At 49.7% G+C, this 17,555-nt stretch overlaps 1 protein-coding gene across 1 annotated transcript; it reads left to right on the forward strand.

The window, feature by feature from the left end:
- The first annotated feature begins 877 nt into the window (after positions 1-877).
- On the forward strand, positions 878-5,125 carry BHLHE41 (basic helix-loop-helix family member e41). Its single transcript, XM_082052390.1, has 5 exons — positions 878-1,223; positions 1,498-1,561; positions 1,841-1,948; positions 2,176-2,287; positions 2,407-5,125. The coding sequence occupies exons 1-5, from the start codon at positions 1,162-1,164 to the stop codon at positions 3,432-3,434; spliced, it is 1,374 nt and encodes a 457-aa protein (XP_081908516.1). The 5' UTR covers positions 878-1,161; the 3' UTR covers positions 3,435-5,125.
- Positions 5,126-17,555: the final 12,430 nt, after the last annotated feature.

Genomic DNA, 17,555 nt, shown 5'->3' on the forward strand with positions numbered 1-17,555 from the left:
CCCGCCCCGCCCCGTCCCGGGGCTGCCGCGGCTGGTCACGCTATACCGGTGCAAATCCTCTCCCAATGTCATCCGCTGCACCGGGCAGGGATGCAGGCTGACCGTCAGGAGGGCAGCGCCAAAAAACGGATGTATTTATATTATATGTATACATTTATATATATATCCATATGTGTATAAGAAACGATTTTGCCGTGGCCTGGCGTTGCAGGCAGATCAGGCTGCCGTCCAAAGGTCGAGCAGCGGCGACCGGGCGGTATCAGCGGGGGCGAGAGCTGCGGCACGGCGGCACCGAGCCAGGGAGCGCCCCGGGCTGCCGCTGCCGCGCCGCAAAGACACGCGTGTGCGCCCGTTCGTGGCCTGCGCATCCGTAATGGATATACGTATCCGTAAATGTATATAAAACGTGTAACTGGCAGCTGCCTCCCCCTCTACCCCACTGGTGTGGGACTCGCATTGCCTTACGGGCACAGGGGCAGGCGCTCGATCCCCCGCGGGCACGTTTTCCACGGGCGGGTCTCTTCCCCAAACACAAATAAAATAATAGAAATTATAATTAGAAATTAGAAAAATGTAAAAATATTTAAAAAAAACAGTAAAAATGCAGTAGGAATGGCAATAACTATGGCAATAATAATGACGATGATAACAACAGCGATAACACGGGGGAAAGCCGGTGTCTCGCAGAGCGGCCCCCGGGCCGGCGGCGGGGACCCTCCCTCTTCGCAGAGGGCCCCCCCCCTCCCACCTTGGGTCCCGCCCGCCCCGCCCCCCGGCTCCGCCCCCCGCCCGCCCGGCGCGCGCCGCACGTGAGCCGGGTGCGGGGCTGGCTGGCGGCGCGCGTGCCCCGCGGGCAGGCACGGCGGCGGCGGCGGCAGCGGGTGCAAACAACTGGCGGCGCAGCGTGTGCTGCGGGCGTGTGCGCGGGGAGCGGCGGCCAAGGGGGGCCAGGGGGAGCGGCAGCGGCGGAGGAGGCGAAGTGGAGCGGGGGGGGGGGGGGGGGGGGGGGCGCGGACTGCCCGCCACACTTTGGCCACTGCACGGGAGACGGGGGGACGGAGGCTGCATGTGCGCAGCGTCGCTCGCGGATCTCCAAAGACTGATCTCAGCATCCCGCAGGCTCCATCAAAAGCAGCGACGAAACATCAGCCGCTGCCAGACATGGATGAAGGAATCTCCCGCTTGCCGGAGAGGCAGCTACTGGAGCATAGGGATTTTATAGGGTAAGGCGCCGGTGCAGTATCTCCGTCTCATGTCTCCAGGGCGTTTCGTCTTCTTGAGAAAGTGCTGCGAAGCGCTGGAATCGGACCTGGCTCCCTGGCGGTGCGGGGGACTCGCCTCCCTCTGCGGGAGGACCCTGGCGTTCCGTTGCCCGGCCCTTGGGGCAGTGAGCTCGGCTCCCGCGCGGGGCTGGGGGGCTGTTTGCCCACTCGAGGAGGTGCTAGGCTGACTCGACTCTCCCTTTTGCCGATGCTGGATCTTTGTGTTTTTCTCCAGGCTGGACTATCCTTCCCTGTATATGTGCAAACCCAAAAGAGGAGTGAAGAGGGACGAGAGCAAGGTAAGAGTAAGTTTCTGCGGCTGTTCTGGCTTAAGCGCTTAATTGGGGTTCCCTGAATTTTAAAACGCAGGTTCACTCCCAAGAGCATCCCCGGAGCGCTGCGCTTTTAACTTCCCCCCGAATTGCAAGCGGGTTTACGAGCGAGCTGGCCCGGCGGGGAGAGCGGTGCCTTGGCGATAATTTGCGCGGCATGTGGTCGGCATGACATTTGTTTTGGTTTTGATCGTCGTTCCGGGGGGCTCTGTCTAACGCTTGGCTTTTCCGGATTTTGCTAATTAGGAAACGTACAAACTGCCACATAGACTGATAGAAAAGAAGAGGCGAGACAGGATTAACGAATGCATTGCCCAGCTGAAGGATTTACTGCCCGAGCATCTGAAATTGACGGTAAGGTGCAGAGGAGCGTATGTGTACAGGCAGATGCAGGCGCCGGCCGCCTTCCCGCTGCGCAGCCCTCGGGGTGGCGGGGGTGCGGGACACCGTGGTCCCTGCCTACCACGGACCTGCCCGTAACGCTCCCCGGGGACCAGTTTCCCCGAAGTTACGGAGGCGGCGTTTGGCGGTGGTCGAGCATGTCGGGAGGTAGCCGAGCCGCCCCCTTCTTGACTTTGCAGACGCTGGGACACCTGGAGAAAGCAGTGGTGCTGGAACTGACTTTGAAACACTTGAAAGCGCTTACAGCCTTAACGGAGCAGCAGCACCAGAAGATCATTGCTTTGCAGAATGGTAAGCGGGCCCCGAGAGGCGCCGCGGCGGGGGCGCACCGGGTGCGGGTGGCGGGAGGTGCGATGCGGAGCACGCCAGAGCTGCGGGCAAACGCTGTCCCTTCTCGGTCTGTCCCGCAGGGGAGCGGTCCATGAAGTCTCCCGTGCAGGCCGACCTGGACGCCTTCCACTCGGGCTTTCAGACGTGCGCCAAGGAAGTGCTGCAATACCTCTCCCGCTTCGAGAGCTGGACCCCCCGGGAGCAGCGATGCGCTCAGCTCCTCGGCCACCTGCACTCCATCTCCTCGCAGTTCCTCCCCGGCCCCCAGCTCCTCTCCCCGCCGCCGGGCCCCCTCAGCAAGGGATCCTCCTCCTCTTCCTCCCCGCCCGCCCCCCCCTGCGCACCGGGCCACAAGCCGGAGGGCCAGGCTAACTGCGTGCCCGTCATCCAGCGGACTCACGCCACCGAACTCAACGCCGAGACCGACACGGACACGGACAGCGGCTACGGCGGGGAGGGCGAAGCGCGCTCCGAGCGCGGCCTCGCGGCGGCCGGGGGCGCGCTGCCCGCCCTGAGCATCAAGCAGGAGCCGTCGGGGGACGAAGTTCCCCCCGCGCCCAAGCGGCTGAAGCTGGACCGCGGCGGCAGCCCCCTGCCCGGCCCGCCGGGGCTGACGGCGCGGAGCGCCGAGGCAGCGGCGGCGGCAGCGGCGGCGCTGGTGAGACCCGACGCCGCCCTGCTGGGCTCGCTGATGGCCCTGGGGGCGGGCGGCGGCGGGGCTCCCTTCGGACAGCCGGCGGCGGCGGCCCCTTTCTGCCTGCCATTCTACTTCATTTCCCCCTCCGCAGCCGCCGCCTACATGCAGCCCTTCCTGGATAAAGGCAGCCTGGAGAAGTATCTATACCCCGCTGCCCCCATCCCTCTCCTCTACCCGGGCATCCCGGCCCAGGCAGCTGCCGCCGCGGCCGCCGCCGCCGCCTCATTCCCCTGCCTCTCCTCCGTGCTCGGCCCTGCTGAGAAGGCGGCCGCTGCCGCCGCAGCCGGGCTGCCCGCAGCATCCCACCTCCCGCACCCCTTCGCTGCCGCCGCCGGGCTGGCCGCCGCCGCCGAGCCCGCCGAGGAGGCCGAGACCGCAGCCGCCGAGGAGCCCGGCGCCGAGTGTCCGTGAGCCGCCGCCGGCCGGGAGCTCCTCACGGGCTCCCCGCCGCCGCTGCCCTCCCCTCGGACTGTCCGCCCAGCCGCGGGGCGAGGAGGGGTCGTCGGGCCGGCACCTGCGCCCCCGGTTTCCTACGGAGGGCAGCGTGGCGTCTGCAAGGGTCCGCCGAGGCCGGGTCGAGCCGGGAGCTGGCCGCCGCGGGGTGCCGGGGCCCGGCCCAGTGCAGCGGCCGATCCCCGCTGCCGAGGCGGCTGGTCCCGGCGATGCCCCGGCGGAGAACCGTCAAGGATACAATTTGCTACTCAGTATTTTTCTAATGTTTGGCTTTATACATGCATAAATATGTTAAGGAAAAAGAAGGAAGAAAAATAGTAAGGATACTTCTTTTTTCCCCCTTTCTATAGGGTAACTTAAATGTTGCACCTTATTTGGAATGGGTTTATACAGTATTTCTAAGTCCCACTTAGGAACTTGCACTTGTTGTCCGGGAGACCTGGGTGGGTTGAGGGTGAGGGCGGGGGGCGAGGCGAGGGCAGACCCCAGCACCTGTGCTAGCACTTTATTGAGACCCAGAGCGTGGAGGGTTGCACCCTGAGCCCAAACCTGCAGTGCCTTGAGCACCCGGGGATGCCGCTGGCTCCAGCGAGTTTTGGGTATGCAAGGGAAGAAGGGTCAGACCCATTATGTAACCTTATGTTTATTTTTTTTATATATATATATATTTTTTTTTTTCGGCTAAGGTATACAGGTGTGGCAAGTGCATTTGTTCTTACCCTGTCTTTATTTAATTCAGTATGTTCCCAAGAATTTGTTCCTGAATCTTGCTGTATAAAATGAATGTTTCTGCACTGAACTACAAAAAGAACGTCTCCCCATTCCCCCAAGAAAACACAGAGCAACTCATCAGCCTGAACTCACTTTATCCTGAATTCTGAATGACACGAACTGGAGGCTATAGGTAAACACCTCGCTGTGCAATCAAAAACTATTAGACCAGTTGGGGTAAGTTTCCCCGTATGGGTTTTCCCCTCATTCCATCCTCAAATATTGCGGTTTCCCTTTCTGGAGACAAACCAGAAACCAGATAATCACACAGATAAAGCTTTTTATAATAAGGCTTAAACCAAGACCTTGCCTAGATATTTTTAGTTTGTTGCCAAGGTAGCACTGTGAGAAATCTCACTTGAATGTTATGTAAGAGGTGAGACACAACAGCCTGGCGAGGAGCGGGTACGTGTCCGGGGTCTGTCAGTCCGTTTGGTGCATCTGCTGCTGCTGTTGCTACTGTTTGCCTCAAACGCTGTGTTTAAACAACGTTAAAAAAAAATCTTACTAGCCTACAGAGTGGCTGTATGTAAATAGTTGTTAATACATCCAATTAATGATGTCTGACATGCTATTTTTGTAGGGAGAAAATATGTGTTAATGATATTTTGAGTTAAATATCTTTTGGGAGGATTTGCTGAAAAAGTTGCACTTTTGTTACAATGCTTATGCTTGATACAAGCTTATGCTGTCTTAAATTATTAAAAAAATAAATCCTGTCTGCAAGAAACCAGCTGGTTTAGAACAGTTTAGTATGTGATATATTAGAAATCAATCTTTATATTCAGTATTTTCCAGCACTCCATGAATTCTATTATCTAAATATTTCCACACTATTTTGTGATTAAAAAAAATCTTACTAAGGAATAAAAAATTTAATACACAAAATGGGGTTGTCTACTAATTAAAAATCTTATGATACTACATAATATGGGTACATTGAGCTTCAAAATGTATGATTGTGTGGCTGATGATAATCATTTAATGCCTTTTCACATTTTTAATCGGGGTTTGAATTTACTTGGTTTCCTTTAACTCACTTATGCAAACTCTGTTTTAGGATATGTATGTTTCACAAAGCAAAGTGTAAAGCATGCATGTGGAACATAGATGTTTCTTTCTGACATCTACTTTTTTCCTTTTCTTTTTGCAAACTGCTAATCTTCAACACTTTACAGCTCTGGTGCTGCACAGAAGCTATCTTTGTTCACAATGAGCAAACCTTACGATCTGCCTGACAATCTAATGACGTATCATAATCTCTAGAGGAACAATGTATTTCCCAGCTTGGAAATCCTCTAAGAAAAGTGAACATTTAAGGGAGGGGAACAGGAGGGGGAACAGAGTGCTGGAAACAGGCAACTAATTCATAGCACGAAAATGCAGCACCCTAAACTTCCACAGATTTAATATCTGAGCCGCAGATCACCTTGTCTTTCCAAAATTCTTCCTGTTCCAGAGAAATAAAATTAAGAAAACCCCTAAACAGTAGCCAATGTTTATGTAAGAGAGAAATACAAACGAAGGGTTTCGTGCTCCCTCTACTGGTTCTTCAAACCAGTGTTTCTGTAGTGCGCTGTGCTGACAACAAATGAAGTTGCAACACAAATGGAATAGAAAACTCTAAGACTTGTGTTGGTTCCAGCAGTCCTTTAAAATATAGGAGGAATTACAAATCGAGTGAACCATAAGTGCTCCTTTTAAACTGTTCAAATGGGATTGTTAAGGAATAGGTATCTGACTTTTTGCATGGAAGCTATATAGTAAAATTAATTCCCATTAGAAAGAGATACAGGAAGGCTATCTGTACACATATCAATGGACACATACAAGTGCTTTTTCCATACAGTGATGATAATGGACCAAAGGCCGCTCCTTTGTATCCATATACCCACTAAAGCCAATTACGTGTGGGTTGAAATCAAAGGTCATCAAAGGTAATGGAAAAAACTGTGTCTGACCTCAGTTGTCTTTGGATCCTGTTCTGCACCTTGTGCTATCACAGGAACGAAAGCAGACTTGGTTCAACCCTTCAACTCAGTAACTCACCAGCCACTTTACTTTGACCTGCATATTTGAACAGCTTAACACTTGTTACGTGGCCGGAGTTACACTGGGATGAATGTGCTCATATATTCCAACTCCTCACACCAGGGAAGGAATCATTCTTTCTGAGCAGGAAGCCATTCCTACCATTTTACTATTTGCACAGAAAGAGTGGAGCCACAAGCACTTTTCAAGAAAATTGTACTCCTCATGAACAGCTTGGGTGCTTTGAAACATGAGCGTGGGCCAGGCTTTATGTCTTTTGCAAATTTTCAGCCTTTGGAAATATGAATCAGTTTAGATTTCATTGGTCTATAAACCTAGGTCCTTATAGGGTTTTATCAATTTCAGTATTTACCACGTACAATAACAGGAAGGCCTGTTTTTATTAGCCCTTGAATCAAATGTGCCAAATGACTTCGCGCCAAGTTGCACCATCAGTGGAGCCTATTAAATTTTATTACATAAAACATAAAGACAAAATACGTGTGTTCAGATAATACCAATGCTTAACATAAGCAAACGTGGAAAAAAAGGTTTGTAATTGATGCTGATAACCCACTGCTGCTGGAGACAAAAGGCCAATGACAGGGACCCTAGACTCTGCTTTAATTATTAAGTTCCAGGCTCCCTCAAGATCCCTTTGGAGACTAAATCAAATGGTATGTTTCGTCTTTGCTCAAGGTTGGAAAAAATCATACAAACACTGGACAAGAGCCTGACAGGTTTAAATATACATTCAATTATACACAAATATGTGTTATCAATGCTTGATTTTTCCTACCTACTTTCTGTAACTCTATGATATATGGACCCTCATCTGCACTTCCCAAGTGCTAAGAGTGCAGGACTGGGTGCTACATTTACTGTACACCCTTAAGTACCTACTCTATTTTCTCATAAACCACAAGATAAAGGATGCAAGCCAGTAAATGTATTTTCTTAAGCTATAAACTTTGAAAACAGATCTTATTTATCCAGTATATTATAGTGGCATGAAAGGCTCCATTATAGTGCATTAAATAAACACAGTTGAGATTATTAAGCCAGTGGAAGGTTATATCGTATACCTCCCACTGGAGGCAATTTCATGTTTGGAAGGATTACAGCTATAGAACTCAAACTATCAGCCCTGTTAAGAAAGGTCTGACCTACCAATTGGGTTAATGTGAGTCCTTTTCTCGAGAATGGGCTTTGCAATAGGTCCTAAGTCTATGTTTTGGAGCTTTGTTTGTTTAATTCTCACTACTAGTCGCAGCAGACAATTTCTTCAACATCCAGCAAGCTTTGGGACCAGGTGCCATGTGCGTTTCAGGCAAACCTACAGTCTACCCTGTACCCTGGGTTTTGCAACGTATTTCCTTTTCTCTTCAAAAATCAGCTCCTGGACCCATGTGATCTCTGCCTTCTTTGAGAAGTTTCCTGCACACTGGTTGCAGAAATGAACTTGAAAGCATGAATTCAAAGAAATAAAGTAACAAAAATGCCAAATTTCCTCCCAGGAAAAAAAAAAAAAAAGACAACTTGGATTTTTTAGAGCCAGTTTCACTCAAGAAAGTCTAAATCTCTATTTACTATCTCTGGTTATAGTTCAGTCTCAGCAGGTCACATAGCAGCAGAGAGAAGCCAGTGGCTCACCTGCCACTAGCAACAGCCACGCAAATCCTAGACACGTGCAGGCAGGACGTGAGCAAGGGTGAGCTGCCACTGTCGCTTTCCTCTCTGCATCCTTCCTGTGGCTACAGCATTTTGCTCTTCGAGGCTGTCAATCTGTCACAAACACTAAACTCATTGCAGCCTCAATTACAGCAGCGCCGCTGGCTGCACAGAGCTGCCCTGCCCCAGGCTCAGCAGCAGAAGCTGTTCTGCCTCACTGCACTCACGGGGCACCCAGTGGCAGCGCACCTGCTGCTGCCGCCGCTGCTGCCCTTTCCTGGGGTGCAAGCGTGCCCCTTCCCGCTGCATCCCAAAGGAGGCTGGTCATGCCTGGGGCAGGGGGTGAAGACACGACCTTGTGTTTTGGAAAGCAGGGACTGGGATCCCAGGCAGCTCTTCTGCACCGCAGGGGTCAGGGCGAGTTCTTTCTCCTGCTTCCATAAAGGCCTGTTGGTTGTTGTAGTTCATTGTTCTGTTTTGTTTTGTTTTTTTACATCTTTCTAAAGCTCAATTTCCCTGTCCCCATTTGTCTTGTTTTACTTTAAAAGCAGGTGTGCACTGATTTTCACTAGTCTTTACCGATTTTTTTACCTCAGCTGAGATCTTCGGGGATTAAATTAGAAATGCAGATTTATTCCTTATTAGAAGCACATCCACATTGCCTTCTCCTTCACAGATTATCATAGTGAGGTGCATTATCTAACAGAAACTAAATGATACAACAACCTTTGATGAGTGCTTTGGGAACTGGCCCCTCAATTCTCTGGTATCAGCAGTTCCCCAAGTGCAGACAGCTGCCGGGTATTCCTGTCTGCATGATTGCAGCCCTGCAGTCAGAAAAGGGAAGCAATTAGTAATTTCATCTTACTTGTTTTACTCTCAGGGTTCAAAGGTGAGTCTAGCTCTCATTCTAAAATACTTCCATCCAGACCAAAACCTGGAGAACCAGTTACCAAAAAAGAAACCCTTGTGGCCAAGTCACTCTCACAACTGAGCAATTTCTAAAGAACAACCCCAGGAAAAGAGCTATGAAAACATCACACCTTCTTACTCAGCAGAAAATGGGCTCCCCAAGTGTATTTGGATTGCACTACAGAGCCAGCCGAGCTGACAGATTCTGCAGTGGATTCTATTCTCACTATACTTCATCAACAAAATTGTTAAGACTCCATCCCTGCAGTTGGTGGCAGGCAGGCACACAGCTTTGCTTACACATAATGTTGTTTGCAAAGAAGCCCATCTACATGGCACTAATAGCATTAAGGGCTTCAGACCTGTTCAGAGCCCACTGAATGGACTTCAAGTTTGGATCCTGTGAGTACTGGCCCTGACTGGGATTTCTGTGGCACAGAGATCACAGCTTCCAGGAAAGGTTATAAGACTCATTCCTACGTTCCAGCTGCAGGACCTGCTTTTCTCCTTGGCCAGAATATGAGTTATCTCCATAAAAAATAAACTGAAACAATCATAAGCCACCGAGGACTGACTCAGTAACAATCAGACAGCCTAAGATGCAGAAAAGAAGCTTTTCTTGCCAGCAAGGACTAACAGTCAGAGAAGCAAAATGCTTTTTTTTTTTTAATATGCAAGTTGAACTCCTTCATTCTGCAAGTGACTGAGAGGCTAAAATGAATGGCCCTCCTAAAGGTGAAAAATACTTTACATTATGCTTGAAGAGACTGACTTAGCTAGTCCGCATTTGTACAGATGGGAGAACAGGCAAAGCAGCACAGCGGTACTTGAGGACGTGGCTGCCTGCACACCTACCTCTGGTTTTAAAAGCCAGTGCTTGTGCAGACGCGTTAGCGCTGGACAGCAATTCTGTGAAACACCGGCAGGGAACCTGAGGGGGGAAAAAAGGTCATTTACGTTATTTCGCCACAGAACCGCCTGCATTCCTTTCAGCGTTTTGCCTGGGCACCCCAAAAGGCTGACGACAGTCGGCCTGCCGCGAGGACGAGATCAGACCTGCCCGGAGGCGGGTCCGCCACAGAGAAGACCCCCTGCCACGTGGGCTGCTTCTGAGCCCCCACAGGGCTCCGCGCGAGATCGCACCGAGCGCCGCCTCAGTCGATTGCCCGGCGATAAAGCTGCCGCTTCCCCTCCGCCCCCCGCCCCGGTTCAGCGCGGCCCCTGATGCAGCCGGAGGCCCCAAACGGCCGCTTCGCGCCGCGCGTCACGCGCGCGCCCACGTGACGCCCGCGCACGCTGCCCGGCACGTGCGCGCAGGCCGCGCCGACTCGGAGATTGGGGAGGGGGGAGCCGGGGGGGAGAAACACGCGGAAGGGGGCGGGGCCGTGGTGGTCACCTGGCAACGGCGCAAGGCGCTGGCGTTGCCCCGCCTCTGCCGCCGCCCGCAGCAGCCGTTGGCTACGGGCGCAGCTCGCGCTCCTCCTCGCGGAGCCGCTGCCCGGGCGCGAGCTGGGGGCGTTACCTCAGGCGTACCGGCCGCCCGGCCCGTGGCGGCTCCCCTCAGAAACGGCCCCCGGTCGCCGCGCTCCTGGCTGGCTGCCGAGGCGGCTCCGGGCGAGGGGCTGCCCCGTGGGCAGTGTCTCTCCTCGGCTGACGGCGGCTGCGGGCCCCGCCGGCCTCCGCTCGGCCCGGGACGAAAGGGGGCGGCCGCCGCTGCACACGGACAGGAAAGCGCCGCCGCCGCGAGGGAGGGTCCGCCGGTTCAGGGCCTACCCGGAGCGGGTACCGCTTCACTCGGAACACCCGGCCGGGCAGGCAGAACCGTTACGCGGATCAATGGGATGTTGACAGCCCCGTGTGGGCACTGTGGCTTGGTGTTCTTCGGAGGAAACTGAATTTGCCTTTGTCCTTTCAGGCACTCTCTGAGTGTACCGTGTAAGTGTGGTGAAGCGGAACTTGCAGGATTTGCACTGTGTCTGCAGAGCTAATAATGCCAGCAATATCACCACAGATTAGGGGAGATGGTAAATTTAAGCACTGCCCGGGGGCAGCATTCAAGGTTTAAAACAAGTTGGATCCAGAGTCCCAGGATTCAACAGGTTTGCTCAATGCATTTTGAGCAAACGGAATGCAGTATTATGTGGGTGTGGACCAATTCTGCTTTCTTGTAGGGAAAATAACAAAGACCAAGAAGCTTGTAGCCTTTGAGGACATCAGCTGGAGCGCTAATAAACCACAACTGGGGAACTTTTTAGTAGAGGCTGTTTTTTTCACCTTGATTCTTCTCAAATAGTAACGTTGTTACTGTGAAGGTCTACGAATGTAAGCAAAGCATGGTCTCTAGGCGAAGGCAAGACACGTCATTAGCATAGCTGATGCCATTGGACCAGCTTTCAAGTACCCCAGGCTTTTCATGGCTTTGCAAAAGGACTCCAGCACCAGGAGTGGGTAATGCCATAGCAGAATTTGCTACACATGTTAGATACCTGAACTTTTAAATTATTTAGGAGCTGCCAGTCTTCCCTGCCCTGCCTGTTACATAGCCAGTCTTCCCATCTGTATTTCTGAGATGTACCTCAAAAGGCCCAGGCTGGAGGACCACGAATGGCATCCTACGGACCCTCCTGCTCTGCCACGCGGTGGTGCCGTGCCAGGGAAAGGCATCGATACCAGCCTCAGCAGCTCTTGCTGGCTTGTTTCCCACCACAGCCAAGGGGCCAAGAGCAGCCCTTGGTCCTGGCCGCAGCATGATCCTGCTGCTGCCCACATGACACAATCTGGAGGCGGGAGCTGCTGGGTTCTGTGTGAGACCCACAGCTGTCTACAGGGCAGCAGTGGAACATGAACCCACCACAGTTTTGGGGACCAGAAGAGAATCTTACGGTCTGGTTAATAAGGTACATCTGTACCCTCTGCTTGCTCTGGGCCTCAGATGGTTATCGCTGCCCTCTACTTGGATCTTGACCCTAAAGCCTTTCACAGAGGTATTATAGATACACAAATCGATGTGTTTTTGAACAGCTGCCTTTATTTCAAAACTGTTGGTGGTGGCAGCACTCACCAGGTGGCAGGGGAGGCTGTGGCTGGAGGCACATATTGGACAGCACGGAAGGATCAGAAGATAACAGTAATCTGAGAGGAGAAATGGAGATTCCAGCCCTGCTTTGCAATGTTTGTGCATTTTGCATTACAGAATCACTGGAAAACAAGCAAACAAACAAACAAACAAAACCAGACTATCACAGGAGCTGGGAAAGAAAATGGCACCCTGGTTTCCTCCTCCCTCAGGTGGAAACCCAAGTCAATAGGCTAAAGCTATTTCTCAGTAAGAGACTGCTTAATTATTCTGTGCAAACTAGGACAAGATCCACAATAAAGACAGTACACACATCTCTGAGAACAGCTTTTGGCCAGGGCCTTCTCACAGGGAGTGGGAGTTGCAGAGGTGAACCTCCTTGGAGGAAGAATCACCTACTGAGAAAGAAATGTTGTAGTTCCCAAACTACTATTTAAATGCAGGGCTGCTCCTCTTCCAGCTGCAGCTTTTTGTGTGAGGAGTGGTGCCCTCTGTTGTTCTAGAGGGAAGCTGCTATGAGTTAGGGGACTGAAAGCATTGAGATTGGTTGGTTTTTTTCCAGTACAGCAAACTCTTGCAGATGCTCTGAGTTTGACATACAGGCGGTTTGCTTGGTCTGTTATGCTGAGTGCACTACAATCGGGACTCCCATTTCCAGAGTGAGATCAGGAGGTACCTGTAGAAGGGTAGGTATAAACGTGAGTAGGAAAAAGCTATTTAATATTAGAAAAGGTATGACGAGTAGGCAAGAACTGCTTATTATAGGTGCTACCAAGGTAAATGAAGAGTACCAGAAAGTGTGTGGGCAAGGGTCAGAGTTAAGGCTGCCTGGGCATCCTTCAACCTCTCCTGACATCTGAAGGACAAGAAGTTATCATGGCCTAACAAGCTGCCATCATTAGATAATCCTTGTGGGCATTCCTAGTCCATCTGCAAAGAAAAATGTGATTGTGTAACCCCAGGCTGCATGTGTTCCTGCTCCTTGGCATAACAGAGAAATTTTATGTTTGGTTTGCAGTTGTTCTATAGACCAGCGGAATAAGAAGGTAAAGGTATATCCACCTGTCTGCAAAACGTGAAGTGGTTTTGCGAAATGCCTGACACAACTGGTCATAGTGCCAATTCCAGTGTTGTAAATTACAAAGTAAGTACAGTTACTTAAAATGACCTTTGAGAGTAATCTCTGTGCCATGGCCCAGGAGCCATCTATGGGAAGCGTGCTCCCATCACTGTCCTGCCAGGCCCAGAAGGTATTTCCAGGAGTCCAGCTCTTTGCTGTGATTGCTGAACATGCTGACTCTGCAATAACTATTTTTAAAAGTACACAGTAGTGTCATGGGGTTGCTTGAGTTTAGTAACCCCAGGGCAATACATTCAAAGGGGTAGAGGGCAACTCAGATGCCTGTCGAAGTCAATGAGAAGGTACCGCGTGTCCCTTCACAGAATGGTTCAGAGAATGGTTGGGGTTGGAAGTGACCTCTGGAGATCATTTTGGTTTGCTCAGAGATCACCTGCACCTTCTTCAGGAACAAAGCTGCCTGGTCTGGAATGACACTCTGGTAAAGTTACCCTAGCATTTTCCCTAGTGGCTGCAGTCAAATAATTTGTATTTGTACAAGCCTGTAAAGAGGGATCTCCTCCATTTCCTCAGATGGTCCCAATGAGTCCACGTGACAGTGCCTTTGAGATGCACACTTGCCCCTTTGACTGAAGGCACCTCCACATTACAGGAGAGTCTCAAGTTTCTGGGTGGACCAGAAGGAGCAGAGAGGCAGTTCTGAACCACTGCTCCATGGCTGCACGCTGCACAACTGCGTGCTGCACAGGAACCCTTTTGATCTATGCCTGTTGTCAGTACCATGAGGTAGCTGGAACTGCAATTCAGCCATGCAGCAGTGAATTGTAGCAGGAACACCACTGTGAAATGGCAACTTCTTTGCATGTACAGTTTCAAACCACTGTAGTTTCGTGGGTGGCTTCAAATCTAAATATAATCACAGTTTGCTCTTTCCAGTTTTGGTGCACAGCTTTATTAGCAAAACAGGTAATTTGCGGGTGCTGACAAGAGAAGCAATAAGCTAAGTACTGTTACCTGAAAAAGAAATCAGAACAGAGTCAAATTTTAACCACAACCACCCCAGAATTGCATCGCTCAGATGAAGTCCCACTTACCCCACAGTTACCTTTTCACCTTCTGGCTTTAATCAGACATGGAAGAAGTGAAATGCAGTGAGCCCATCTGCTGTGCATCAGAGAGCGTGTGCGTTTATTTCTATAGCCACAATGAGATGGAGCAATGCCAGGAAAATTTCCCTTATTCTTAGTTCAGGCTCTAAGAATATTTTGCATCCCAAAGGTGAAAAACCGATGGAGGTAACTGGAGTCTCGATGATCTGCATGACAAGAAAACACAAACCTGACACTTTATCATAGAATAGCTTATTATTGTTGTTAATTTTGACTTCCCCACTTTGCAGTCCCTGACAAAAAACTTAAAATAAATGGGCTTAATTCTACAAGGAACTGAACTCCTGCAGATGCTGAAGCCAGTGTGCTAAAATCAATGGTAGATGAGAACACTCATTTTGCAGAGTAAAGCTTTAAGTTTAAAACAGGCTAATTAGATCTCAAAGGTAAAAGCTTTATTGTTCAAACCTGGTGCAATGCTGGCAAAATGAAAGATTAAGAGTAACTTCTTTTGAAGTGCTTAGATTGTTTATTTTGGAAGGGAGATAAGTCCTCTGCTACCAGGAAGAGGTTTAACCTTTGGCTGAAGGGTTAGGGATAGCTTCCCATCCGAGAAGGTTATTTTGGTAACTCCAGACCAGGGTGCTGTTTACTATTGAGCTGCCTGTGCCCATTCAGCTCTTGCTATGGAGCTAGAGGCTGAATGCTAGGCCAGCCAGCCCTCCAGCCTCACTGAACCATAGTTGGACATCTCTGTATTTCTGTGTGATCAGAAGAGACTTTTCAGCGGACGATCCATATATAAATGTTGGTACACAGAGACAAAGGGCAGATACTCATTTTGTTATGGCCCTATGGAAACTTGCTTAGTTTCCCAAGCAGACAAAAGGGATAATGATATTTAATGACTGCACTACACACACATATATGTGTGTGCATATATAAAAAATGTATATGCTTGAGATCACTGTTATTCAATGATAATAACATAAGAAGACACATTTTATTTCTTGGGAATGTTAGGGTGTGTTCCAATGAACGAAGACACGTTAAACAAGTAATTTCACGAGGCAGTCATGCTTTTCAGGCTACTGAGCCCGGTTTTGTGGTTGCTCACAGCACCCGAAGTATGTGCTTGTCCTGTGTGACTGCACACCTGGCACAGGACAAGTCCAGTTTTCTTACCAAAGGTGAGACGTGTTCCTAGAAGCAGGTACTTCCTGCGGTATGGTTCCTCAGATCACCATGATCAAAGGTAGCAGCAAGAGCTTTATTGAGTAGGACATGAGATAAAATGCCACACGACAAATTATTAATTGCCTTGTCAAACGTCGGCAGCTGCACCAATTATTACCTAAATGAGTTCAGATGGCAACACCTTAAAATGATCTTTAGTCTCAAAACTGAGTGGTAGGGCTGAATCTCTGTGCTCAGGCATGTTGAAGGGTGCTCATTCTTTGCAGATCTCCAGAGTAAGTGCAACTGAGTTGTTTGTTAGTTAATTAACTTTATTTGGAACATGTAGAAAACACTTTGGAATCAGAAAATGACCAAAAAAAGTCACCCTTCTACAGTTCTAGCTTGCACACTTTCTGTCTTCAGCCACTAATAGCAAAGGGCACTTAGGTATCTACAGACAACCGTGAAATGGCAGCCTGTCATGGTCGATTACTACTTGCACACACATTGTTAGATCATCAGACTTGTGGAAACACCAGAACATTTAGGACCACCAAACAAATCTCAGCCTGCTCAGTCAATTGTTTCTATTGATTAGGTACAGCACACTCCCAAGTAGCACTTGCAAAAGGATTTAGGCTGCCTCTTGAAATAGCATCACTTTGCAAGAAGAGTAGGGTTGAGCAAAAGTTGAAATGAGAGGTTTTTATTCCTTTACCTGCCACTTTCCTTTTTACTCCTTTAGAAAAAGTAATCAATTTAAAGCTAAACAAGAATTCACCTTCAGAAACCTCCAGCTTCCCTCAGCACACCTGCATCTTGCTCTCACTCTAACGTAAAACTAACTTAGAGTGGCTTCTTGTCCTCCTCTTGGTACCATGTAAAGATAGGCTGTATTGCAACAGTATCTAGATGGCACAGCCAAGACCAGGACCACATTGTGCTAAGCACTATTTGCCAAACAAATAGGAAATGAGACGCTGTTCCCCACGGGGCTTACGGTATACATAGACAAAGTCAAAGGGGGCGAGGCAGTATTATCTCAAGCTTACAGCTGAGGGAGTCCAATCCAGACGGATTATAGTAGCTTCCCCAAGGTCACACACAGGAAATCTGTGGCAGAACTGGGAAATGAAACAAGAGCTTCCCAGGCACAGGCAAACATGCCAGGCATAGACTAGTCTCTAAAATGGAACGTTTCAACCCCCATTTGTTCAGTTTTCAGAAAGCTACCAGGCCTGAGCCCTCCTCACAGAGATTGTAGGAACCGCATCATTTGTGCGTCAGCTACACACATGCTGTGACTAGGACATGGTTTTTTATGAGTTTTATTGTGTCCTTTCTGAAAGAGATTATTTAAATGGAATTATGCATATTTTATGTGATTATCACATGCTATATACACCTAGAAAATCTGCTTTTCAACTAGCTGAGTGGCTACGCTGCTTCAGCATGTCAGCATGTGTTGCTGCCCTCTTGCGTAGACCTTGTAATTGCAGTGTTGTGACAGAGTTGAGGTGACAAGATTATCTGGTGCCCTGCATCTAGTGTAACATTTCACCCCAGCTGTACAGCTAATGGACATTGTTACCTTTCTCATTTAGCCGCTGTCTTGTCCATGCTCGTTTTGTGGTAGTCTCAGTAACCATGATGCAGATTTGCTAGGTCAAGAGAAAAGTAACACAACTTTGTAGCAAAAACGCCTAGTTAAAGGTTGGCTGGTGTTCTCAAGTTTCCCTTCAGCTTTCCAGAAGGGGCAGTCCTACCTCATTGATCAAAGTTCACCTCAGGTTGATTTTGACTCCTAAAGTCAAACCATATTTTCTGGGCACATAACATTTAATGAAAAATAGTTTGGCACACCTGATAAAAGGGTGTCCTGATTTTGGCTGGGATAGAAACTTGGTGGCATGGTTCCCATGACTGGAGCATGGCAATCAGTGGCTACAGGCTGTTTAGAAAGGACAGGCAAGGAAGGAAGGGTGGAGGGGTTGGCCTCTACATCAAGAGATGGATAGAGCATGAAGAGCTGTCTCTGAAGAATAGCCATGAGCAGGTTGAATGCTTATGGGTAAGAATCAGAGACCGAGGCAACAAAGGAAACCTTGCCATTGATGTCTACTACAGGATGCCCAATCAGGGAGAGACTTGATGGACTATTCTTACTGCAGCTACAGGAGGCATCTTGCTTGCAGGCTCTTGTCCTGCTGGGGGACTTCAACCACACTGACATCTGCTGGAAAAGAGCACGG

Source organism: Streptopelia decaocto (assembly GCF_964273445.1).
Source record: "Streptopelia decaocto genome assembly, chromosome: 1".
Taxonomy (NCBI): Eukaryota; Metazoa; Chordata; class Aves; order Columbiformes; family Columbidae; genus Streptopelia; species Streptopelia decaocto.

Bases quoted from the DNA above. Each gene is read 5' to 3' on its own strand.
- BHLHE41 (XM_082052390.1), top strand. From the start codon at position 1,162: ATGGATGAAGGAATCTCCCGCTTGCCGGAGAGGCAGCTACTGGAGCAT. The intron at 1,224-1,497 runs GTAAGGCGCCGG...GTTTTTCTCCAG, and splicing joins GAGCATAGGGATTTTATAGG to GCTGGACTATCCTTCCCTGT. The intron at 1,562-1,840 runs GTAAGAGTAAGT...TTTGCTAATTAG, and splicing joins TGAAGAGGGACGAGAGCAAG to GAAACGTACAAACTGCCACA.